General features: G+C 39.6%; 1 protein-coding gene across 1 annotated transcript in view; it reads left to right on the forward strand.

The window, feature by feature from the left end:
• sorcs3a (sortilin related VPS10 domain containing receptor 3a) overlaps positions 1-27,123 on the forward strand; it is a 200,545-nt gene that overhangs the window by 166,806 nt on the left and 6,616 nt on the right. Inside the window, exons 19-26 of the mRNA XM_076728201.1 lie at positions 9,149-9,335; positions 11,882-12,015; positions 14,065-14,188; positions 14,733-14,845; positions 21,882-22,013; positions 22,152-22,251; positions 25,217-25,322; positions 26,130-26,290. Of these exons, the coding sequence (XP_076584316.1) occupies positions 9,149-9,335; positions 11,882-12,015; positions 14,065-14,188; positions 14,733-14,845; positions 21,882-22,013; positions 22,152-22,251; positions 25,217-25,322; positions 26,130-26,290 (1,057 nt within the window). The remainder of the gene's footprint in view (positions 1-9,148; positions 9,336-11,881; positions 12,016-14,064; positions 14,189-14,732; positions 14,846-21,881; positions 22,014-22,151; positions 22,252-25,216; positions 25,323-26,129; positions 26,291-27,123) is intronic.

A 27,123-nucleotide genomic window follows, 5' to 3' on the forward strand; every position in this document is an offset into this window, starting at 1 on the left:
TGTCTGCTGTTTGGAGCAGACAGTTGGTGTGACAGAGCTTTTTTGCTGAAAACAGCAGCCTGCTGCATCTGGAAAGGAGTTTAATGAGAGCAGTGAGAATGAACCAAAGCAAAGCAAAATTTCAGACTGTATAACTACAACAGTGATGGACATGGAACTAAGTGGGGGTATCATTTTGTCTGTAATACATTGTAAGATGTAGTTTAGAGAACCCTGAAGCATGAATGCTGAAGTTTGAGTCTGGAGATTTCTTGGAAAGCCTCTTTCTCAACACCCTCCAAAGTTTAATAGAGTCAAATGACGCCAAATCGCCCACACAATTCAAAAGTTGTGAGCCAGAGGCAGAAGTAAAAGGCCTCATCGGAGACCCTGTTAGTCAGTGACAGGCAATGTGTTCTGCCAGGCTACCCCATCACCCCAGAACTGGCTCATGTTAGTCAGGCAGAATATGGTCCATTGATAATAACTGCAGGCTTTGGGGCATCAGCAACAGGAGTGTTTCCCTGCAACTGCAACAGCTCAAGGTAAGTGTGTATGTCCCCAGGTCTTGTCAGGGCCCAGTTGTCATATTACTATGTGATAAGTTGAGGAAATGAGGCCTGTTTCTTTCATTATGAGGGGAATTGTCTGATGGAAAGGGGAGGGAGGCTTGTCAGAGGAAGGGAGGTGGGTATCAGAACGATGTGATAAAAGAAGAGAAGAGTGGGGTAAAGAATCCTTGTGGCGTCAGCCCTATTTGAGGAAATTCTCAAGATGAATTCAAAGTTTAATTTATATTCATGAAGCCCGCAATGGCTGTATTTCTTCAGGAGAGCAAATGCCCTTAAATATTTAATGGGCAGAAGACTCACATCCACATTTAAAAATAAGGAAGAAATCTAAAAAAAGATGGACACATGTTCTGGGATATGATAAGACCAGGATGACCACATCCCATGGTTCATTTTCCTCATCAGAACTGGTTTTGTATTTGTTTAGAAATCTATTATGTAACACAATAATAACAGCTACAGATGGGCTTTGTAAAATAGCTGACTTTTCGCTAAGTGGTTGGCAGGGAAGTGATTGGCTTGTGCCTAAATGACATCAAGCAAATCTCAAACAATTCATGAAGAATTTAACTGCCATTCCATATTTGGCATCAAAGGAAGGAGACAGGGAATTTGAGACACTTGCATATTCACTTTATTTTCTGTCTGCCACTTAAAATGGTTTGGTGTTCACAGTATTCAGTGTATATCAGCGTGGTAGTGGAAAGAGAATTTATATAGAAATATAGCGTGGAGGCATTTTTCATGCACAAGCTTGGTACTTAGTGAGTCGTGTTTAAGTGGCACGTCTGAAATGCATGAGCTTCTGTTTGCTAAAAATAAAAATAACTGCATGTCAACAAACTGAGTGCAAGGATTATTTCATAGCTGTACCTGTGGCTTGTAGAAAATTGTAAGGCTCTAGTTAACTCTATTGTCAAGACTCTTCCAAAAGGCTCAGAGACCTGACACTTGAGCCTGGCACTGCATTCAAACCATGCACATACTAACAATGCACTGTACTAACCATATAGGTAATTGCATGTTGCATGTGAAAAGTTTTTAAATAATTGCCATCGCTCTTGCCACTATTGAATGTGAGTGCTCTTATAACAACCTGAAGAAGTGATTCTAGAGTTAAGAAGAAATAATGTGGTCATTTTTTTTTTATAGGATAATATTCTGATTGATGCATTGATGAATTCATGGATGGTTGGCTTCCATTCATAAAACAGCAACTTGTCTTTACACCTCTTTTTTTGGATTAAACAATGGTGCAGTCCTTGTGCTAAGCTAAGCTAACCTGCTGCTGGCTGTAGTTTAATATCTAGCCAACAGTTATGAGTGGGATAAATTTTCTCATTGAATATTTGACAAATAAGCATATTTATCACAATGCCAAACTGTTGCTGTAACATATTTTAATGAATCTTTTTGTACAAGTTTCTATGTAATCATAGGATTTAGCATTTCTTTACCACAGTGATATTCCTGAAAGTTTGGAGAGGGATTTGAAACAAGATTTAGATCATCATATGGGTAGAAGTTTATAGAACATATCATTGAATAGTTTGGTATTCACTTACCCATTAATGGTATTTTCAGGATCAGAATGACATAACTGGCTATTAGATTAATACACTGGTACAATTTACATGTAAATACTTCATACTTTGCATTAGTAGCAACCATAACAGATAGCATAACTGATGAATATCACATTTTCTGGAGGATAGATCACAAGTAGAACCTTGCTTTTCATTAATGTACATATTTTATTTGGGAAATTTGGACTCATATTGGATTAATCCTGGCTAAGGCCTTGCATGTTGCCAAACTGCAGCCTGAAAAGCTGCATACTGTATATACATCACATTTTGTTTTCTGTGACTGATTCTTTTTTAAATCAACAATGACTGATTGAATCAGATGGCGATGCAGAATGAGCACTGACTTCCTGCCCATGGATAAACTGGCTTCTCTCCTGGTTCAGTGTTGTCATTAATCTGATTTGGCTTCACTTTCCTTGGCCATGCTGAACTAACTAAAGCATTGCCAGTTCAGTGCTTAAGTTGGAGACACTGGTGAGGGCACACTTCATTTTTGTACTTTCATCACAGAGACGATTTTCCACTCAAAAATTCAGGAGATTTTTCAGCAGTTATTTTAGGTTTTAATATAGCTTTTTAATTATCCCCTTAAGGTGGGAAAACTTAAAAGGATTTATTTATAACTATTAAATTCTCTTACTTAATAAGACTTACTTATTATTAGTCACTAGTGTTCAGCTTGATATAGATTTGTGGTCCTATTCCCTGTTCCCATTTGTGTGGCTGTTGCTACATTGCATAGTGTCCCTAACTTCAATACTAGGAAATGGGTTATAAGTTCAAAGATTCAGACAGTGGTTCCTTCTTGGTTAATACAAGCTCTCTGTGATCTGCCGAACAATTGTTTTGTCAGTTTGAATTTTTATCAGCCACCTCTCTGTTTCATACTCTACTCACATTTGGGAGAAAATGTTCTACAGTTGTTCTTACTCATGTTATCTTTTTGAGAAACTTATTTCTGCCCCAGTGGAAAAGCTAGATGGAATTTCCTGCAGAAGAACACTGTGATCGAACATGACAGGCGTGACTACCGAGGATTCCCAGCTAAAACATTTACTGCTGCGCTCATTTTCAAACTCTGTGCAGTCATAATATTACATGTTTGGCTATTAGCAAACACTAGGTGATGGCAGAAACATAAAAAAGTAATACCTAACTCACTACATGTCAAGAAATCATTCCAATGAGATTTCAAAAAAGAAAGGAAAGATAGTCCAGTTAATTATTTATGGAAACCTAGAATGTATCAAAATGTAACATTCAAAGCTGCATTATTATTATTATTATTATTATTATTATTATTATTGTGGTCTCTTGGAGGCAACAGAACAAGCTTAAACACAACATTTCTGTTACTATCTCTTCAGCAACAGTTATGTAGAACATGTAGCAAACTCATACTGAGAACTGATAGGAACAGTTATTAGGAAATATGTGAGGTAGTTACTGATATCAACAAAATGATTCATTGGAATTAATGATTATGGAAGCCTGTTGTCAGAGCTGAATTGCACAGAGACTCGTGCATACTCAGTTACATTGATATAACCTGGAGGTTAATAATACGGAGGAATAAACTGCTCAACATTCATTGTGGGAATCCAAAGGACAAAGAGATTTTTATTGTAGTGCACACACAGTTTTATACATACGCGTCACATGTCCTTATCAACACATATGATTGACCATCACCTCCATACATGTTAACAGAACCACCCCTGGATCAGTGGCTGATAACCAAGCCGTGGATGCAGTCTAAAAAAGGGCTGTTCACTTGTTAATGTCAATATCTGAGGACTATTTTTAATTTACGAGGGGAAGAGAGAAGGCTTGAATTTCAGCAATTACTGTCACGAGCAACTGTTATCACAATACAAACAACTGCTCCTTAAAAGGACAATAGAGTTTCTATGTACATCTGTCTGTGTGTCTGTGTGTGTCACTGTGTGACTGTGAGGGAAGAGGAGACAGAGAAGACAAGATGGCAGATGTGAGTGGCAACGTTACGTGAGAATTCATGATAGCAGGGAGAGCTGCAAGAGTTAAACAGAGGAAGATGGAAGATGTGATTTAAATGTCTCTCAGAACAAGATGGCATGGAACGAAGCTGAGTTACGCTACCATGTTATTTTGGGAATGGATGCATATAGAGCAGATGTGTGCGTCTGTGGGTCTCGCCCAATGGGAAACCAGGATTTGAATTAATCATTTTTTTTAATTTATTATTTACAATTTCTTCTCATGGCCATTTAACTTTGCTTCCCTGTTTGCAAAAATTAATCAGACATTCTTTTCTCACATCAAAAATGATTGTTTCGGTGAAGAGCACAACAGTAACGGGTAAGAGGACTACAGCTTCTTAAGACACAAAGTATTACATATGGGCACATACACAGTAAAAACAAAGTTAGACATCTCTTAATATTCAACCACAAGGATTACATGAATATATTACATGATCATAATGGTCCTCAGCAAACACCGTTTCCAGTAAATAACTGAAATGAATTGAAATGAAATTATTTACTTGCAATTAATTAGTTGCTTCTCGTGACCATGAAAACCAAAAACAATGACCAAAGGAGACAGAAAGACTCATTGGAGCTGAGGGTAATTCATCGTTAATATTAAAAACTTTAACAAAAGCATTTTATATACAAGATCATTTCATTCTATTACACAGAAATTATGAGAATCTGATTTTTTTTTTCTGACCCATGGTGACACTCACACTCAGAAAAATACAGTTTCTGATCTAACAGTTGACAAAATATTACAGTGCATACATTAACCGTCACTGCAGAATTACAGCACAGACTCAGCTCTGTCTACTGTGGAGACAACCAAACAGTAAACAGCGCCTTTTGTTGTCACCCATCCAACGTTGACATTGCGGTTTCAGGTTTGACACGCACCTGAACAAATGCTGGCCCTGTGCATCCAAACCCTTGCTGACCTGTACAACAGTGCTTTCATTGTGAACCAACACCGATGTCCCAGCCTCAAGGCTGCAGCCATGATGTGTTTGGATCTGCTCAGCCCTGGGAGATACACGCACACAAAGAGTGACATTTAGAGAGACGGGCCAGCATCAGTCTCATGCAGATTAGTGAATCCCATTGTGGCTGATATGGAGAACAAGTGTGAACACAGAATGGACACAGACACAGAGAAGGGCTGAGTGACATGGGTGCCACCAAGCCCGAGTCTTGTTTGGAAGCCAGCTCATTACAGCTCTTAACAATGCCTGCACTGTCAAACCCTGTTCTTACTGTAGCTTCTCTATTGTCTCCAGCCACTTATCGAAGATATCATTTTCCAGGCAAAGTGACATGAAATGTCCCCAGAAGCCTCAACCGAACCTCCCGTGCTTTCATACTCAAAAGCAGACAAAGAAAGGAGTCAGGTAGCGAGGAATGGGAGGACCAGAAGAGCAGGGAAAAGAAAATTAACAATAGGTGTGTTTATTTTGTTTCATTGTGCATTTTGCTGAAGCTGGCATGCTAATGTAGTGTTACAAATGGAGCTTCCCTGTAGCACTGCGCTACAATGCGCCAAAAGGGAGCCTGGGAGTTTGCCTTCACAGGCCTGGGGGGATGAGAGCAGATTTGGTCGCCGTGGCAGCTGGAGCCACCAACATTCGCGCTGTGTGCTGATCCTCGGATAGCGCCAGATGTGATTCCCTGAGGAAACCGCGCAGGCAGCTGAAGACTCACACACCATGCAAAGGCAAATATGGAGGGGTGGCGTGCATACTGTATACACAGACACACATGGGCACACTCTCACTCTCACTTCTTTCTCCTCCTCCTCCTCTCACACACATTTATATAGAGTACATGCAGCAATCCTACACCGTCTTAAAATTAATGGTATTAGGCAATGAACTAACTTTGACCTTGCGAATTTAAGGACACAGCACACTGACTGACAAGCATGAGGCTCATTAGAAATCAAAGCTGGCTGTAATTATTTTATTCATGAATTAACTTCTAAACAAATCAGCTGTCTGCAAGGACTCCTTGAACAAAGTTTTGTGAATTTTCACTAATTCATTAATGCTTAACAAACTGTTTGTTTTGCAAATGAATATTTGCCACATTTATAAAAAACAACACAAAAAAAAGAAAAGAAAATGAGCATTGACGTCCGTTTTTATGAAACAGATGGTTTTCTGCTAGTCGTCAGACAAAACTTTTGAAACCAGCAGTAGTGGTGGAAGAAAAATAAATAAAACAACTGTAATTATCAAACTGTGTAATTATATCTAAGTACTATAATTAAATACCGTAGTCTAACAATAAACTTTGCTGAAGATGAACATGCAATGCCAATGCATGAAAAGAAGAAAAAGACATTGATTAACTATAAAAGTGCATTTGTTCACTTCTTACAAGTATTACGAAGGTGAATGTTGTGTTAACTGTGCAGAGAAGTGGTGGTCTATGTGCAGCTTCCTTCTAAAGACATGACTTTCACTTTTGGTTTTCCAGTCTAAAGTCCATATCTGCCATTTCAACCTTAATGGCAAGTCTTTTTCACCTGGCTGTTTTGGTGCGACCATCTTCTGTCTGTGTGCACCCACCTGACAGGGAATGGTGCAAGTACAATTTAGAGTTGTCTAGTGAAGTGGTCAAGTGCTCTATTTCATGAACTGTGTAAGTTAAAAATAACTTGTCTCCCTTAATCACTCACATAATTGTAGTTTTGGCAGGTTTTTGTTTCCCCCCTCCCCCAAAAAATCATAATGTTTGCATTAAATTTAGTGTAGAAAGTCTGATTTTTCTAGCTGAATGTGGGCGGTTAGCGACCATTTTTGATATAGCCTCTAGGCTGTGCAGAGAACCCAGAAGTTTTGGCAGTACTGGCAATATAATTTGATTTGGACAGGGCTTACAATGCTTTTTTGAATATTTTATGGAAGGTGGCAGTTAAAGGAAAAAGTTAACAAGCAGTCTTTCAATTGGTCAGCTGTTCGCCAACATATTTTGACTGGATGAAATTTCAAGGTCTGACAACCAAGGTTGGAAATGTGTTTGAATTTGTGATAAATCTTGAGCACAAGATAAAGACTTTTCAAAACCCTCTTAAGAACGTTTATATCTGCTTTGAGAGCCTGGTCTCTTTCCTAGGGCATATATGACTTGGCATCTCATACAGATGCACAAGGCACCCTTGGTCATCTGTGTGAGATGCACCGAGCTTTCAAATGACTGTACCCCATCCACAGCAATATTAGATGCTCAGAGCAAAGTGACATATTATTATAAAGGGCAAGAAAGTCCACAAATGAAGGAAAGGAACCGGGGGAAACCAAAAGTGAAAGCAAAAGTGAGCGATCTTTTCCTAAATCTAACCAAGTAAATTTGGCGCCTAAACCTAACCAAACTGTGGTCAACATTAATCACATGTTAGCAAGGGTTTGCGGCAGGAAGGCTTTGTGTGTTGCTGGGATGTGAGTGGCAAAAAACTGTTTTTGGTTTTTCCTTTAACCCCTAAATCCTATTTTCTATGTGTTTGTGCCACATGGAGAAAGCAGGTAATGCAGTGTCAGACTAGCAGTTTGTGTCCAAAAAGAATCCAATGGGAGAGAGTTTGACTGTTTTTTGGTCATTTATTGCTCACTCCATTCACAGACCGGGTGGTTAATGACGGTATCTGCTGGCCCGCCTTCTCCCCGTCATGCTCTACCAGCAGCCAATTAAAGGGTGGCACAGTCACCACCTGTAGAGGATGCACACTCACGCAATTCCACAAAATAGAACAAATGAAGTGAATAATGTACAACATAAAAACTTAAATGCGGCTCCTACACGTGTTCTAATATTGATGCAGATGGGTTTACACTGGAGTAGGTTGAAAGCCCAGTGCATCCCACACAGATGTTCAACGGTACCTTGTGTCTGTGTATCTTGTGACAAAGCATCAGAATATGATGCTATGGGAATGAGAACGTGTTGGCGTAGAGCATCTCTTATTGTAAGCCCAAAGCTTTCCAAATTCTCCAAAAAACCTTTCATATGTTCCATTTCAGTTAATGAACATTTGGTCATCAAGCACTGATTGAAGGGCACATTGTAATGTCATTTGAATGTAAGAAAGGTAATCTTTACTTAATGGGAAAATTAATGGGAAATTCTAGGGAAAATATATGTAAACCACTTGTCTAATTGCACACATTTAGTTGTCTTTAAACAAAACTTTAATCTCATGAAACCTGTCATAACTTTCTTTTTTTTTTTTTTTTTTTTTTTTTTTTTTTTTCACCTCTGGCAGTGAAAACAAGATGTGAACACAACATTGATATGTGAATGACCATCATTACCAAATTGATTTTGGCAAACTTGTTGGCTGCTTATTTACAAAACCAGCAATTATGGGGGAACATTTCCAATGATGCGGGTCTTGTTTCTGGCTTCCTGGCTCATGTCAGTCCAGTACACATTCTGTTTTAGCTCTGTTTTTGGTCTCCACTAACTCCTGAGGGAAACACCTGCTTCTTTAGTGGCTAAATCCTGTATATGGAATGTGATTGGTCAGTACTGAAACCTGCCTGGACTTCACCTGTTGATATTCTTCCTACTAATACCACACCACAGTGATATTCTTCTTTGGCCATTTGCACCGTGCTGCTACAGGATTACACTTATGATTCTGACCACCGAAACTGCTAGTTACACTAATGTGCATTCACCAAGAGTTTGAGCCAGTGACTGAGACTGGATCAATTTTCAGGAAATCATAGGCCATATTTTCTCCATTCTTCGTCTTTTGAAATTACCCACATAAGTCTTGTATGGGGGGTATACACTTACCCATCATATGTGTCAGGAAGCTCTATTTACTTCTGGCCACATTTCAGTGTCACCAGACCACTCACTGTGCTGTGTTGTATGGACTACACTGTCGTTTCCAATGGCCTGTCCTGTTTTGCTTGTTTTCCTCTGTATGTTAGTTCTTCCATTTTAAAACAGACATGTGATGATTGTGTTTGGCCATGTATTTTAGGGTGACTCCATGCGGACCAACATCCAATTAGATTTTGGCGACGGTACAGCGGTGTCCTACTCTAACCTGAGCTGGACTGAGGAGGGGATCAAGCACGTGTACAAGTCTGCTGGAATATTCCGTGTCACAGCGCTGGCGGAGAACACACTGGGTTATGATACCACAACACTCTTCCTGCATGTCACATGTAAGTGCTGCTGTTCACCACAGTCCAGATTAGAGACGAGAAGAGCAGACACATTTACTGCCCCGGGTTTCGCCTCTCAGACCCTAATTTAGTGGTGAATGTTGTTTGGATGGTATGCAATCTGAAAGGAATGCCAGCACACATTACTCAGGATTGAAAATAGGTGCAGACAACTTTGTATTTTGGGGTGAAAAACATTTAGCTTTTGTTTACATTTACTGTTAAAGGTGTAACTGCTCAAAAATGTGTAGTAATTGAACACCAGTCAAAGACAACACAGCGAGGCACAGAGCTCCTTGTCGTTGAGACATAACAACATTGTCTATGAGATGTCTATAAGAGGACAATAAAAATGAGTTTAATTAGGGTCACGGTTCGTGGTCAGTCGTTTCTGTATTTCATACTGAAACAAATGTTGTCCAGTTCAACAGTCAGTCTGTAGAACATTCTATCTTTGTGACGGTTTTAATGTTTGTTTTTGTTGACACTGCATTATAGAGGATGTAGTTCCTGGTGGAGTTGAATTTTGTTATACTGACAAGTATTTGTTATTATGTCCACCCCATTTATAGGAATGAAAGTAGGCTAAATAACAGAAACAGTCAATACAGTTCAACAGCATCATCAACTGCAGCCTCCAAAATGACAATAGTTGAATCAGCATCAGTGTCACGCACACACCCATACACATATATGTTAGCAATCAGTAACTCACACAAACATTGATCCTAAAGCAGCAATGCCTTCTTTTCATTTGTGTATTTTTGCCTAGCTCCAGGTGCTAAAATATGTTCAGCCACACTGTTGATCCATGCTAAACTCATCTGAAGTGAACTGCAGTGACCTATACACAGGATTTTGTAACATAGCAGCTGTGGTAAACACAAAGAACTTTTGGGAGAAAGGTCATAACAAACTTGCTTATGCAAGGTTTCACTGGGGGCAGGAATGTAGACTGAGAAGTGCACTGCAACTAATTGCTAGTTATCTGAGGATGCAACACCAGAACAATGGCTTTTTTAGCTGAATTTTCACAGCAGCATACATAATAAATTACAGGATCGTCATGCTTTCCAGCTGTATTCAAACAGCTGTACAATGGTGTTCATTTTAAGTTTCCAAGGGAATTGAACAAGGCCCTTTTGTATTTTTTGCCTTGTTAGTTACGTTCATTAATGTCTTCCGTACAGTTTAGTTTAACCTTTTGCTAGCCTGATGTGTCAGCCAGTGTGAACTGTATTTATACTTTGCTGACGCCAATCATTTTAGCTGGATTTATTTTACAGTGTAGGTGATGCTTTCAGGGGAAATGCCAAAAACTACTACAGTGATTTCTCAGTTGAGCATATTTAATACCAAATGACTCTATCTCCTTCTCTCATTCACTCTCTCTCTCTCTCTCACACACACACACACACACTCACACACACACACACACACACACACTCACACACTGAGCATCTCAAAGTGGGGATAAAGATTAGTTCTGGTTAAAGAGGATGAGCGCTAACAGAAGCCTTGGCGAGACGAACATCCCAGACCGCAGCACTACACAAACCTTTCGCTGGAGTTTTTCTACAAAAGTAGTGTATTACATCTGTCCACGGCGGGAAACTTCATCCCTGAGATTAGTGTAAAGCAACCAAGACCCCTGTCAGGTCCTGTTAGGTTCCTAGTGGGGAGGTTCTTAACATTACCCAGAAGGCATCCTGTCAAAAATACATGATGGCGTCAACATATTTAGAAAGGGACTTTTTTAGGTGCACCTTAGTTACAGACCCACCAGGGCCTTTTAAATCTTTCGCTGTCACCATTTTATATTGTCAGACAGCATTAGAAAATCATTTGATCACCTGTCATTTTAAATTGCCCAAGACAACTTCTTGGTGATCAGTTGCAGGGGATGAGTTTGCTGGTTGGCAGGGCTATAAATCAAATGTGTTAACAAATAATTGGTCAGGACAAAATGTGTTGACTATAATGTCTCCCAAAACTTTGGTTTTTATATTCTAAAATTACCACAGCAAACAAATTTAGAAAGAAATGTGATGTTGCTAAGATTACCATTTTTATCAACACCATGAGGAAATTTTAAGATGCAAAGACTCAAAATGTCTGATGTCCACACGCACACATACACACACATACACACACCGTTCAATTTTCACTCACATTTCATGTTTGTTTAAGTGTATAAAATGTAAATCAAAGATTGACAATGGCATAGATGAGATTTTTGCTGTATTGTATGCAACAATTTCCTGTGAACAAATTTCGTTAAATTCTGATCATTCTTTCCAGAGATGTATGTGATAAGGCAGATGCTGTCCCCTTTTTGAGAACTCTAAGTAAACTCATCTATCTATGATAAAAAAAAAAAACTGAGTATTTTCTCCCTCTGAAACAAGCTTTCCACTCCATGTACTTAGGATTTGTGATCTTGCCAATTGGCTTTTTCTTAACTGAATGAAAAGCACACTGTCAAATATGCATCATTACAAGTAGCCATGCATGATATCAACTCCTCTGTGGTGTTTCTGTCTCAGGTCCAGTGGAGCATGTCCAGCTTCTCGCTCCCTTTGTGGTCATAAGGAACAAGGAGGTGAACATCACAGCAGTGGTCCTACCGAGCCACTCACGTACTGTCACTTACTTCTGGTGGCTAGGCAACAATACTGAGGTAATTCTTCCAGAATTAATACATTTCAGTCTTAGTTTCTATTGTATGCGACTATCTGTTGGCTTTTATCTGTGTAGTTTGAATTCATATACTGTATAAAAGCTAACTGTTATGATCAAGTCTTTTCATTCAGTAAAACATCACTATGAGCTGAAGACAGAAGTGTATCTGCCTTTGAGAACACACAAAAGCACAGACAGTATGTGCATTGTGAGCTTCGATGAAAGTCCATCGAATTAAAAAAAAAATGGCACAGTTTGTTTCAATCAGTCATTGTGTACTTTCATGTACTTTCATCGTAATTCTTCAAACAAATTTTTCATCAAGACTAAAAGTGCTTTCAAACAGTGAGCAGTTGCCACTGCCAGCCTGCACACTGCAGGCTGCTACTATCAAATGAGTATGAGCTCATTACACAGCCAAATAGAGTAGGTAAAAGCTTAAAATAGAGGAAACGGTTAGAAACATGACATGATCAATATAGCATCTTGTATCATAAATGTTGTTTATTGTCCAATACTGGATAATCAGACTTTGAAGCTGATGTTGCTCCCATACTGTTTCTCTTTATTGATCTGCGTTATCTGCTGCTGAAGAGGTGTGTAATTTAAGGGAACTCAGATTCCTGCAAAATCAGCTTCTGTATTGCTTCCCTCGCTGTAGTTTGTCGCAGAAAGTCGAAAAAGTTGAAATATCCTAAACTCCTAAGCAAACATACACCTTCACGAGAGCCAGCATCAGAAACACGCCTTCTTGAAAGCAGCTGCAGCCCCTGTCTCCATGTAGCCTTTTCTCTGGCAGAGAGTGCTGGCAGGGTGCTGGGGAGTGCTGGGATGATCAGCTTATGAGGTGAGAGAAAAAAATGCTGCAAATGCGTTGTAAAAGGAAGCAGACTGACATAACAAGGTAGCTAACTTAATGCTAAGATAACAGAGGGTTGACTACACAGCTAACAACAAGCTTACTATGCAGAGGGTGATGAAAGGACAACACTCACCAGCAACAGTGTCCAGTAGAGTTCAATGGGCTTTTCTGTCTCTGTTATGATGATGTTCGTCTGACATAGTGTAAAGCTGTGGACAGACAGACACAGCCAGAACAAGCTTCTCTTCCAATTTTTTGGTTACCAAGGTGACAACTTCCTTCCCATCTTGTATGACTGGTTGCTTGAAAAGGTGTGACAGTGAGGACACCAGCACCTTTCTGAGATGCTAAGATATTTTCTACTAGAAGCCCTTAGAGTGGCCGCACAAAATTGTCAGAGCACTCTGAAAAAAGACAGTGGGTGCAGTACTTTTTCTCCAGGCGGCCACATGCTGCTACGAATGCTCTCTTCTCACTGGAAGCAATTGAAAAAAGATGCTGGCACTCAGGAAAAAAACGCTATGGACGCAGGGCCTGAGAGTCTACAGCCAGGTAGCATTTCTGTGAGGCCGTATTTAGACACTGCTAACATTCGGATGATTATCATGTTCATGTTTAGCATGTTAGCATACTAACACTGACTAATTAGCAGTAAACACAAACTACTGCTGCGGCTGATGGGAATGGTATTAGTATTGCAGGTATTTGGTCTTAATACACAAAAGAATTGGACAAATCTCTCCAAAGTTCGCACTGCGTATACTAAGGGGACACAAATGTCTGTATAGACTTTAGAGGCAATCCATAAAACTGTTGTTGTAACATTTACAGACCACAGTCAACAGACTTCATCTTTTGGGGACCATGAACCACCCTTAGAGCTGTACTGGCCAAAAAGCAGTATTTTCAGATCTTAAGTCAGTTCACAGCTGATCTTAACACATTCTTGTTTTAAATAAACTTCATCTTCTCTCAAATAAATCTCAGTTTTTGATCATCTGTATGTCACACCACTACTGGATAAGGAAACCAGACTCAATCTCTGACAACAACCTGATGAAGGCAAGATAGCTGAAATTGTTTGATGAAAAAAAAAAAAAAAAAGCATGGCGTTCTGGAGAAGGGTGGCGCCACGTGCTTTAGAAGTATGATATTATATAGTGCCTCTACCTTTTGTGCTTGCAGCCATTGATAACCCTGGACGGGAGCATTTCTTACACCTTCTCCACTGAAGGAATGCACACCATCACAGTTCAAGTGGCTGCAGGGAACACCATCCTGCAGGATACAAAAACCATAGCAGTCAAAGGTCAGTATGTGTTTTCTAATTGTGTCTTTGAGCTCATAACAACTATTAACAAGTCTGTACAACTGTCATCTTTTTAGTTCTATAATATGTTCTAAAAATGCAGTTTTATGGAAAGCTGTTAAATACTTCAAAAGACATCACTTTAGTCAGCTGGCGTGTTCTAACCCAGCCATGCGCAAATTGTTTCAGAAATAAAACTGCTCCTACTTGAGTAAAATATATTGCATTACTGTAAGAACCTCTAAAGAATATGTCTTCATTTGAAATGAAGTGATCCGGCAGCAAGTATCTGTAAAATGCAATGATTTATTACCAGTGGATGGGTTGGCGTAAAGCTGTGACATTTTCTAATTATCTAGAAGTGCATCTGGTACATTTAGCCAAAGGGAAGTGCAGGGGATATGAGAAACCCTCTTCTTTTCATCAAGTGTTAACTACCTGAAACTCAACTTGAGCAAAATGACAGTTGGCACAGCTGCCTGAGAATAATGCCCCCGGATCCGAGTGAATTAATGGCTGATTCTCCCCCGACTCTCCTCGACAGAATTCTTCAAATCTCTACTTTTATCTTTCTCCCCTAATCTGGACGAGTTCAACCCCGACATACCCGAGTGGAGACAGGATGTGGGGAGAGTAATTAAGAAGGCTCTGCTCCAAGTGAGTGATTTTCATTTTCTTTGTCCTTCCCACTCTCTTCTTCCCATCCCTCTGTCTGTCTTTAGCTCCTTTCCTTTCTGTCTTTTTATCTCCTACATTCTTTCTCAACCCGCTATTTCTCAATTATTTCCTACACTCCTATTACCTTTGCTGCCCAATACTCTGGACTCATTGACGCGGCAAAAAAACGCCCTCGGGCCACCCTGTGATTCATCATCAGACAGGTGTGAAGACGCCTCTGCTTTCCTTCTCTCCCAAGATGGCTTCATGAGCGCTGATTCCTTAATTTTAAAACTCAGAGTTCAGAACTTCAAGCATGGGGCTTGTCAGGCACTTTCGAGTAACAACATCTGTCACAGTGTCTAATCTGTGTGTCTGCGTGTGAGCGTGTGAGCGTACTTGAATGTAGGTGGGGTGTAAGTGCTCTCAGTGTGTGTGGGAAGCTCACCCATCATTGTTAAGTGCTACTCATCTCCCCATTCACAGCTCATGAATCGCGGACTGCATTTGGTTGTGCTGTGCTCTTGGCCATCGTACCAACATATTGAGTGTTCGAGCTGCAGGTGGGCGCTTTTGGAGGAATGTCTAAATGGGTGAAGGGGATCTCATGAATAACCTGGATATGCTAGACTCAGGCCAGTGCATCTGAGCTGATTGATTTCCCTTTTCCTGGACTTTGATGTGATCTAAAGTAAAACAATTTGCTAAGAAAACAAGTTATTGCTTACAATACTGTTTGATTAGAAATCTATAGTTCAAGAACAGAGGTGACATGTTTCTGCTAAATTATTTACACTAAATCGAGGTTAACAACCATGCGGTCACACTGGTTTTGTTTATGTGAGGATGTAAATTTTACTCTATTCTAGCCTTGTGGGCTTCACTTCTCACAGAGATTGGCGTGAAAACTAGCATGGTCCGAGAGGTGGTTCAGCCATGGTTAAACTCTTGTAGTGTGTGCATCAAATTATGTGCATATGCTTGAAATTTCCATTCTAATTGGGCCTTTATTGTAATCACTGACTGGAGCTACAGTGCATGCACTGCTGCCAGGGCTTTTTGGTAAACTGCCCCTTGTTTTATCTGTGTGTCTTTGTTTTGGTTTGACAGTGTGTTACCATTTGTCTCAGGGCTGCATTGTCCAAATTAAAGTTCAGGTATGAAGATTAATCCAGTTATGTTCCACTTCACAGCAGGTTAAATACAGAAGTGGATGACCCTCCAGGTTAAAACTGTCATGGAGCCTGAGACTTCCACTGAGCCTGAAGCTCCAGGTTCACTGTGTGTGAGGGTTTATTGGTGCATAAGTAATACATGCAGTGAGTTCAAATCTACTTTTAAGGCTTGTATTGTTCCAATTCATATTTTACTTAGGTGATGCATCACGGTACACGGTACAATTAAATGTGTGGTTAAATTATAGATTTGCATTTTTAAGACTGTTTTTAAAAAATGCTAATTTCTGTATGCATTGAAAGAGTCATTGGTTACAGGAAACTGGCCATAAAGATCTTCCTAACACGATTTCAGTGGAAGTGACGGGAGGCTAAATCTAGCCTAATTGTATTGTGCAAAAATGCACTGTTAAGTTTATCTAATATGAAACTTAAGCACTTTGAGTCAATTCAAGTGAATATCTTGCAGTGTTAGAGTCTTTTAAGGATAAATTCCCCCTTTGTGTTCCCCCAGACAGCCTTTCCTTGCTGAGCTGCGATGGAGTGACAGGAACACAAAGAGCTTCACATAAACTTTGGAATGTATTTTTACACTAACACGAGGACTTTGGATTTTGTCCCCATGATTTACATTGAAACTGATTTGGGAACAGATCTATTCAGGGCCTAAATGAAAAGGGGGAGTGATTACAGCATGCAAACCTGCTGTTTATACCAACACCTGACTGTTGTTTGAAGACAGACTTGACATTTGTGAACCTATCATTTAAGATGGACTTATAAGACTGTGAACATGTCTTTTAATGCATCTGGTACATAATGTACAGAGAAAGGAGGCAATGAGTGATCAGTAGAGTTCCACAGGTCACTTTCTTTTTGACCCCAGGGCCCCACACCAAGTTAATCTGGCCCTGGCTAAAAACATGAGTAAGTCTTCCTGTATTAGCACACATATTAAAAGCTATAAAATAAAGTACCCAATCACTGCATATTGTGAGTCATGTCAAGTTCCTCCTCTTAAAAAAATAAAATAAAATAAAAATAACTGTCGGGTTGAACTACTCTTCTCCCCAATTTCATCACCTCCCACTCTCGACTGCACTGTGTTGACAGCACAGACTTCTCTTTTTTGTTATGTGGGCGTATCTTATTTACTGAGGAGCAACTCTAATGTACAAGAATTAACAATTGGAATTTCTGAACTGATTCAAAATGATAGGAAACAATAATCTTGATTCTGTCCTGACCTTCTTTCTCCTCTCACACCCAGCTTGCCCGTTAATGATGAAGATGTTTTATAGGGAAAACCACAATGTACTTAAATGGCTTCAGTCAGGTAGTCCAAGCAGGTACATGCAGTTTCAGTGCTGCAATACACATTAGAGGGATCTACCATTGATCACAACACTGATATTACAATTCTTAAGCATCTTTACACAGTCTCCCTTTGAAGGAGACTGTAAAATGGAACAGTGCATGAAAATGGTGAAAGTTTCAATATGTGTTTTCTTTTTTTTCTTTTTTTTATATTAAATTAAATTCCACTTGGGGCTGATGTGTCACTTTTTGTACCCATCTTTTCACTTTATCCTGTTAGAATCTCACATCAGCTACAACCCATATGAAAGGGAGGTAGATCTGTTTATGAGGCTGGAGCTGACATAAAGTTCATTTCCAGACAAACATATCGTCCGAGTGGTGACAGGAAGGGTTATTTTTCCTCTATTTTGTTATGGTTGAGAACTCTTGCTTGAGACAGAGGCCAGTCTACAACTGATGGCTTTTCAACATAGTAAACAACTCCCCAATAATAAAACAGGAGATGAGAGAGGGAACAACTTGCAATTAAAGTCAAGGTCCATTTAACTGAGGTGCCGTGCCGTGTAGCCCTGTTGCTGAATCTTTCAAGTCATGACTTTGCACTTTTCACCTAGGCTCATTTTGATGCTATTGCCTCTTCTGGTCCTGAATGCACATTCAGTGATGGAGGTTATTTCATTCCACTCTGTCTATCTTCAGCCACCTCCCTCTCACATTCCCCTAACGTTTCTCAGTTCAAACTCATAGAGTTTACAATGTTCATACTCCCCCATAGCTTTCCTTGAAGGTTAATGCAAGCTATCAAGCGATCATCTCCTTATTGCTTCCCCAAAGGCACCAAAGTACTTTCTCATTCAATTGATGCGTAGTAAATCATGCACAGCAATGTGATATTTTCATCTTTTCACTGTTTCAATTCATCAATTATAGTGTTGATAATTAACTTACTTTTAACGATGAGAATGCATGTTGGGTTTTAAAAGATTCCCCATCACAAGACCTGAAATACAATCAGGACTTCCATTTATATCAGGGTTCATTTTGTAAGTACTTAAGCTGGAGTTAGCATTAGCATTGGTTTAAATCATCAGTGAGCAGATGTAGTGTTATACTGTATACCCTGGTGTGGGGGGGCAACACATCGGCTTAAAATTTGTACGACACTCTTAGCATGACTTATGGAATGAGAATGCTTGTCAGTTTGTCACTTGGTCCACCATTTTAGCCCAGCTCAAAATATCTCAACAATTGTTAAATGAATTGTCATGAAGTCTTAGCACGATCAGTCATGGTCCCCAGACAATGAAGCCTGACTGATGGATTGCCATGAAATTTCCTGCAGATATTCAAGGCCTCAGTGGATGAATCCTATTGACTCAGAATCAGAACTGGGTTTATTGTCAAGGAGGTTTTCAGTTACAAGGAAATTGCCTTAGAATAAACATAGTTTAAGAAAATATAAAATAAAGGAGTAAGTATGACAAGTCAAGAAACATAAAGAAAATGAGTTTCCAGTTACAGGACAATAGAATACATTAACATACAATTAGTTGACTGGTATGAATTAGATTTAATACATCCATTCTTGGTCCACAGATAATGGATCCTGGCTTTTTATAGCACCACCATCAGGTCAAACATGTTTGGGTCAGACTGAATATCTCAGCACCTGCTGGATGGGGTTTAATGAATTATGCTTCATGTTCATTTGTTTCCCAAACAATGCATTGGAATGTTTTATGTGATCACTTATCTTTTCATCTAATGCCATTATGAGATCAAAGTTTTTAATTGTCCAATATGTTGGTTTATGACCCAGTACAGTACTAATGACTAATTTCCATTAGCCTCATCTGTACGTTGTTTATAGTGCTAATTTGTAAATATCAGCATGCTTACATGCTAAACAAAGATAAAGACCATGATAAATATTTCACTTGCAAAATATCAATGTGTTAACACCGTTATTGTGAGCATGCTAGCATGGTGATGTTAGCATTTAGCACAAACGAGTCAATATGTCCAAGTACAGCCTCATAGAACATGAAGAAGTTGCTAGTATGGCCATATATGTTTTGAAAGTAAATTGAGCAGGAACACTGGATCATTCTGATGAAATAGTGCCTAAATATCATGTAGAAATGCTGAAAAATGACATCTCAAGTGGTTAATCAATATTAAATTTAAACCCAAACATATAAAATTAGTGAAAATTAATGAGTTGGGCAAGTAAAAAAATGTACTGTGTCTGTAGGGGCGAAATACCTTTCAGTTTGCATGCATATGCTTTCATTTCTGTGCTGAGAGCCTCTAGAGGTTATCTTCCTCAAGTAGTATTTCTTCAAATAAACTTGCAAAATATTGCACAGTGGAATCTTTGTATCCGACCAAATTGAGCCAGGCTTCCCTGCAGCAGGTAACCTCGCCTTCATCATTGAGTGTCTTACCTCTCTTTCAGCTTGCCATCCCAATCTGCTTTTTTGTATCCACCAATAAATTTGCAGAGCATCAAAGGGGAGCACTCCAAAGCGGCCACCCAGCTTTTTAAGCTAATGACTGATTGTGAAGAGAACAAACATGGTCAAAGTGTATTGATTTTTTTTTCAGGGGCTATTGCCTCTTCTGTCATCCTTTTCACTTTATCTCCCCCTCGTCCGCCTCCTCTCATTGCAAGTCATGCCCATGGTTATCATTTGTCCACTACTTTGGTACTCAAATAGTGATTTCTGTGCTTGATAATTGATGTGCTTTGGCTACCCAATCCATTGTCCACCCAGGCCACTGAGAAAACATAAAAACATCACAGGCTCCAAAATGAAGAGTGATCACCAGCCAGGCGCTGCCTCCCTTGCTTGTATAAACTGGTTAAGAGCTAAGGGCTTATAAATTGCTTTTCTGGAAACAAGACCAGAAACAGTTGTTTGGCTTCACCTTTTTTATCAACACAAAAATAAGCTTTTGACATCCCCAAAAACTGAGATTAAGTCAGAAAACTTTAACCGAATACTTTGTTTTCACCTTTTGTTTGTTTCAAATAAACTAGTGATGTGCCTGAAGGCAGTCTGAGCATTGACATGCAGTTATTGTAGCCTCTTCATTCGTCCCTGTCCTGTGAGAACCTTGTATCTCCAAAATGTAAACTACTCATAAGCTCTTAAGAAAAAAAAATACTTTCCGGTTGTGAAAGTATCTTCAAGCTAATCTAAAGTGTTGGATGGTGTAATTGGCTCATGAACAAGGATCATTTTCGAATCCAGAAAAAAACAATTGTCTCTGTTCTTTCCCAAGAAATTAAGCTTGAGCAAGTAGGGGGCTCTCACATTTGTCAGCTAGACATAAAGGTCATTTTGCATTCAACACTCTGTCTCCCTGCATCTCTCATTCTGTTACTATTCGGGTGTTTCACCCTTTCTTTCTATCACATCTCTCTTCATCCCCCTCTCTCCATCTCAACCTCTGCTCTTCTCTGTCTCAAAGGGAAAATAGTTACCTGAATGTACAGTTACACTCTGAGGGTTGGTTAAAACGCTAGCGCTCTGATGAATGCTGAGTCTCTGTAAGATACTAAAATTGAATTAGAAAGATACGCAGGAGTTCATGTTTATTTTTTATAAATTGTACTACACTTGATTTACTGTACAAAAACAGGTGAATTTGTAGTAAATCCATTTGAACTAGTGCATTTTCCAAGTTTTGCACTGACAAATTCCAATAAAGCTAAAATACAGCAGATCTCCTCCCAACCATACAGGCAAATCAAACTACAATATTCTTTCTGAATCTTTCTATCAACATCTGAACCATTGCTTTCTACCCTGTGCTCCATGCATACAACCACTCAGCCTTCAACAGGGACTCACAGGCAGGCAATTATATCTTGACTGAGTCTGAGTACATAATTAAGTTCTCTCTTAAGATTAAAAAGTAACTCCTCATGGAAGATTATATTGAATCATGCAGTTTCTGAACAGGAATAGATCTACATCTTGCATTTGAATGTGAAACACATGGACTTTACTTGGAATGAAATGCGCTCTGTGGATGAAACTGTCTACCCTTGCATTACCATGATGCATATATTCACCCGTGGCTGTTTGGGAATGGTCGTTACACATAAACTTACAAACTACTAACTACTGTTTTGTTGCCATGGGGAGTGACCACAGCAACTACGCACCAATTAAAGTGAACCCTGACATATAGTTCAGATAGTCAACTCAAGTTTGCCACTAGTCACACAGCATACTCCTCTCACTTCAACATACGTTATATCTCTTGTGTGTGGCAGCGTGCGTGGGTCTACATTCCTCTAGTAGGGAAGTTATTATCATCACTCCCTGTTGTGCTGATCTCCTTGCCTGTGGGGAGTGACAGAGTGAAAATACATACATTACATTCAGAAAATAATCCATTCCATGCGATTTTGCTGACTGAAATGATCTTGGTGTGTGATTTCATGGCCACAGAACAAACGTACATTTTGAATTGATGATGATGATATGGTGTGATAGGTAATAAAGCATATTTCGGCTTTGTCACAGGTGTCTGACTTTCCGGACGAGCAGGTCTTGGTAGCTGTGTTCCCTGGAGTTCCAACAGCCGCTGAGCTTTTCCTGTTACCTCACAAGAACCAATCAGCGGGCAAGAAAAAGAGTGAGGAGGAGCTAGAGCAGGTGTGGGCAACTATGATTGGATTTTATATCACAAATTGTTGAAATTTTATAAATAGATTGCTCTATTTAAAAAAAAAAAAAAAAGTGACTGCAACTGCTCTTACCATGTAAAAACACCGTGTTGTTTGTGTTTAACAGGTATCTGACATAATTGTAAGTGCGCTGAACCAAAATTTGGTGGAGTTCGAGCTCAAACCTGGAGTAAGGGTGATTGTGTACAACACACAGTTAACACTGGGTAAGAAACATTTGCTCTCACTGCTTTCAACACCGCCATTCATTTATCAACCATAATATTAACATGCAGTAGTAATTTAATAATGCCATAGCATTTTCTATTTTTCATTTTGAAGTGCCAAGAAAAGGAACTGTAATAACCATGTTTTGACAACAAGATTTTTTTTTTGGTCCACCAATTAAAATTCCTGTCAGTCTGCCTCCATCCCAGGCAAAAGAACACAGGGGAGTATGGGTGGGGTGTGATTTTAAGTGGAGCTCCTTGAGACGAGGCATCTTTTATGCCTGCCATCAAAAGCTGAACATCTGTTCTATTTCTTTTATAGCCATCCAACCACAAAATGAGTGTTACACCGAGTATAATTATGTTGATTATTTAGTCCTTGAGAAAGAACACTGTACAATTTAAGGGCATTAGCAGAATTCAGAATTGCTGGAAGAGTCAACAGCACTGTCAAGTTCTTAACTGCTGGAAAAGGAAAGGTTGGTTGACATTTTGCGAAATTCAAATGCTCTCCTGCCAAAAAACAAATTGCTGTGATACGTATCAAATCAATGCTGGATTCATGGAGGCACACTGATTGTAAATACTGTGGATGGTGTAGAAAACTCTACTTTTTATTGGCTTTGGCTGTGTTAGTCCTCCACAACTCTTGTGTCCCACTGCTGGACAGATCTTACATTGTATTCATTGCTTGGCTGGTTTCATTAGGCACACAGTTTCTGGAGGCACACAGCCATGAGTTGTCTGTAGCTCAAAGTGCCAGGTATTAACAGCCTGGCATGTGCTGCTCTGTGACGTTTTGTGGTGTGCTGCACTCTAATGACATTGGAGGTATACCCAGCTGGATCCCTCTTTATATTTCGCCTCCCAAGAAAAGGTCTAAAAAGCCTTCAAGCTGCTTGAGAAAGGTCAGCATTATACACACTGCCGTCTCTGAGCTGAAGGGCTCACAAGTAGTACAGTAATACTGAAAACTGTAGTGTGACTTCTGCAATGACAGCCACTAATGCACTCTTCAAAATAAAGGTAGGAATTTAAGGTGGAGGCCTTGTGAGCAACACCATGTACTGTGACATTAATCAAAGTGCTTGTTTGGTTGACTTTGTGTTGCTTGTTTGAAATTGTAAGTGCATTTAACCATTTCAAATCCATGAAATATAGGAATTACCTGCTGCTGTCACTTCTTTGCCTAGCAATTGAAACAGCAATTTCACGCTACCACAACTTATGACATTTGAGATATTAAAAATAAGAGCATCATCTCACAGTGTGCATTGTCGTGTATACTTATAGTACTCAGTATCAGCAATGGAATTCATTTCCTGGCAAATAAACATGGTTTTTATATCATTTCAGAGGCAGAATGGTGATGTGACTGTACAGTCAGAAAAAGATTGCGATTTGCATGTTGATAGAAGAAGACAAGACAATGAGAAATAAATATTTTCAACACCCTCTCCGATCCTCTCCTGAAATGATGAAGTGATTATAGCATATATAAGTGCATATACTTAATCATTAGGAGTAGACCACTAGATACCTTGTGTAGCTGTGACCACTAGTACCTAAAGGAGCAATGTTGTTCGATCCCTATTGGTATTATATATGGAGGATACACATGCCTGTCTCACACCACTCTGCTGATCAAGAGAGTAAAAGAAGCATGGCAAAGGTAAAGCTAGCAGACATGGATGTAAGCAATCCAGGATATAAAATAGGCACTATTCAAATATTAGTCAATATTTTGTGTTTTAGTGAGGACGGAAATGAGTGTGTTTTGAGTGTGTCAGGCCTCACTGGACACACAATGTTATTTTTCATGAGAGGCAATAAATGTGAACCTCCAGAGCAGACCTTTAGATAACATTATTCACGTAAATGGACCAGATATGGCCTAATGTTAAATTGCCACAAACAAAACAATACATTTGCTGGAAACCCTGCAGCTACTCACAGAGTTTCCATCAACCTGACATCACTTAACTTAAGCCAACTTGATGTTATTTTACATGGTTTTAATTTATTATCAGGGATAGTGCACATTAATTAACATCATTATGATGTAGTTTGTTCGGAACTGTATTATCTGCATTGGAGGAAACTATCTTTGGCTTCACCCCACAGTGTGAAAGAACAATACAGGACAGCTGATGACAGCAACGGGCAGCATAACGCAACTTTAATTAATTTTAGTGTGGGCCAAATGCCGAAACTACCTGAAACGCTTATACTGAATACAGACCCAAGAGCGTCTTCTTACAAGTTTACTTAATTTTACTGAATTTATCCTTAGCTTTACTTTATTTTGCATTTGCGACTACCTGTTGTGATAAACCTACAGATTATCGTCACCTGAATCTGCAGCTCCCCTCAGCATTCCAGAGCTTTATAGTGAGTGTCAGCTCATTGTTTAACTGTCCAGCTCCAACTTCACTGTTTCAATTCACTCTCACCACTCATATAACTTGTTTTCAACTGCAACAGGCAGCTATAAAACCCACTGCACACTACCTGCTCAAGGAAGAAGCAGACAGACAGAGTTACAGACGAGCCGGTGAACACAGCAGAGCATTAAGAAGCTAACGAGTCAGGAGTCGGTGGAGACCAAAGACAGAGCTAAAAGAGAGTCAATATTGAACTTACATTTAGCAGATGGACACAAACCACTCCAAATGAATGGTAATGTTGCTTAGTAACTGCAGAATTTGTAAAGAAGTAGTATTGTATTTAAACTTGTTTCGGCTACCTCCAAGTGGCCAAAAAATATCAGTTATTGTAGGTTTTACTTAAGTACTTTATTTTTCCATGAGGGACGGTTTAAATGAATTGACATCAATGTGTAAATGCGCCAGATTAACCCAAATAGCCAGCATGGGTAGGTTTACATAAGTTAAAAACAAACAACATTGAAGTGCATGTAACAATAGCAGAATCTTTCCTGTCCTCTCTCCTGCTCCTACAGCACCCTTGGTGGACTCCAACCCCAGACACAGCAGTTCAGCCATGCTAATGCTCCTATCAGTGGTGTTCTTGGGCCTAGCAGTGTTCCTCATCTACAAATTCAAGAGGTACACATCTTTGTGATTGCTTCCACCTGCTGCACAGCATGATCATATAGAACTCTAGTATATATCTATTTCCATATTATCCATTATTGATGATACCAGATGAGCACAGTCTGGACCAGTCAATCACAGTCGTGTTTGGAAATTTCATTTTACAAATCCCCCTAGAGGTTGTAAATCCTTCTAGCAGGATTCCAATGCATGAGGCACCCACACCAATCAGTGATAAAATGCGGAGAAAACGACCATTAAATGGTTTAATATGCAGTTGCTGTGCCTCGGTTGTTATTTGCTGAATAAGTTATTCATACTCAAAATGATTCTCTTGAAAAGTTGGAGGGAAATGGAAAAGCTGTCATTAATTATGGATATGCAATATTTCCCATTAGTCTAAAGAGGATGCATTTTTCAGGAAATCTCACAGTTGACAAAACAGAGCAATTAATAACCAAAATGAATAGTAATTGGAAATAAATTGGATAGTGACTAAATAAAGATGTACTGTATATAATGTGTTATACGTACATGCAGATGGGAAAAGATACTGATGTTACTGTAATTTGCCTATGAATTAGTTACTGAGGTATAATTAAAGTCAAGTTTGAAAGTTTTCTTTGGGGTTAGTAGTGATATGTGGGCTTTTAAGAAAAGGTTTGTCATCTCAAACTTACTTATAATGACTTACGACAACAGACGTTTTGCTTTTACTCTAAGAATGAATGAACATTTTAATGAAAAAAAAAATGCCACAAGCTGGTTGAGCATCATTCTGAGGCTCATTTATCAATCTCTTCTTTTACAAATCATTAGAAAAATACCTTGGATCAACATATACGCTGAGGTGAACCAGGAGAAAGAACAGGAGATGATTGGCTCGGTGGGCCAAGGTGACAGCACACCTAAAATCACTCTAAGTGAGTTCTCCACATCCAAAGAGCTCATGGAGAAGGAACTGGATGCCAGGGTCAAAAGTAAGTGAAGAGCTTTTATATTCAGGTCATACTATGTTTGAATCAGTCAATATGTTTGCTTGCTGATATTACTACATTTAAGAGCATGGGCTCTATTTTCGTCCCCGCCGCTGACGGAGCACAGGGTGCGCACCCCGCGCAGTGGTATTTTCGTGCAACGCAGGCAGGCGCGCAGCGCACTTGGTATTTTGGTAGGCCAAGGCGTACAGAGGTACGCCAGGATGGGCATTGCGGCGCAGTAGGGGGAGGTGTCGGCAGGATCAACTGGCGGATTTGGATTTTCGGTCCATTGCAGTCCATGCCGACGGCGTAAAAGTGCGCTGAAAGCTTGCCACCCCAGACTTGGTCAACTCTGTGCGCTAGCGGTGCGCCGCTGGACAAGTCGAGGGCCCACGTCACCAATACCTCACGTGCAGGTTTCCACAGTGTCTGGCATTTCACTGCGATCAATAATTAGCAACAGTCACGATTCAATGCAACTATCTGAGTCAGCACATACAGTCAGACCTAAATTTATATATTTTGATCACTATCTCATCTGACCACATCGCAAGCGCGTTCGGCACGCGTAATGATCACTCAACCTGACCGAATGTACACAGGTGAAAAAGGGATGCAAACTAATCAATTGACGTCACTGTGCCAACCGGAGACAGCCGTGGCATCCTACAGAGCATATATACTGCGTCTCAGAGCGCGTGAGAGACAGAGAGAGACACACACACGGAAAAAACGTGTGATGATCGTTGTCCGCTATTACCCACGTCATTTCATTCCAAATACAAATGTTATCATTGTAATGCTTAACGTTATCTACAAAGAGAGTACATCAT

The sequence above is a fragment of the Chaetodon auriga genome, chromosome 4, assembly GCF_051107435.1.
Source record: "Chaetodon auriga isolate fChaAug3 chromosome 4, fChaAug3.hap1, whole genome shotgun sequence".
In the NCBI taxonomy this organism is placed as follows: Eukaryota; Metazoa; Chordata; class Actinopteri; order Chaetodontiformes; family Chaetodontidae; genus Chaetodon; species Chaetodon auriga.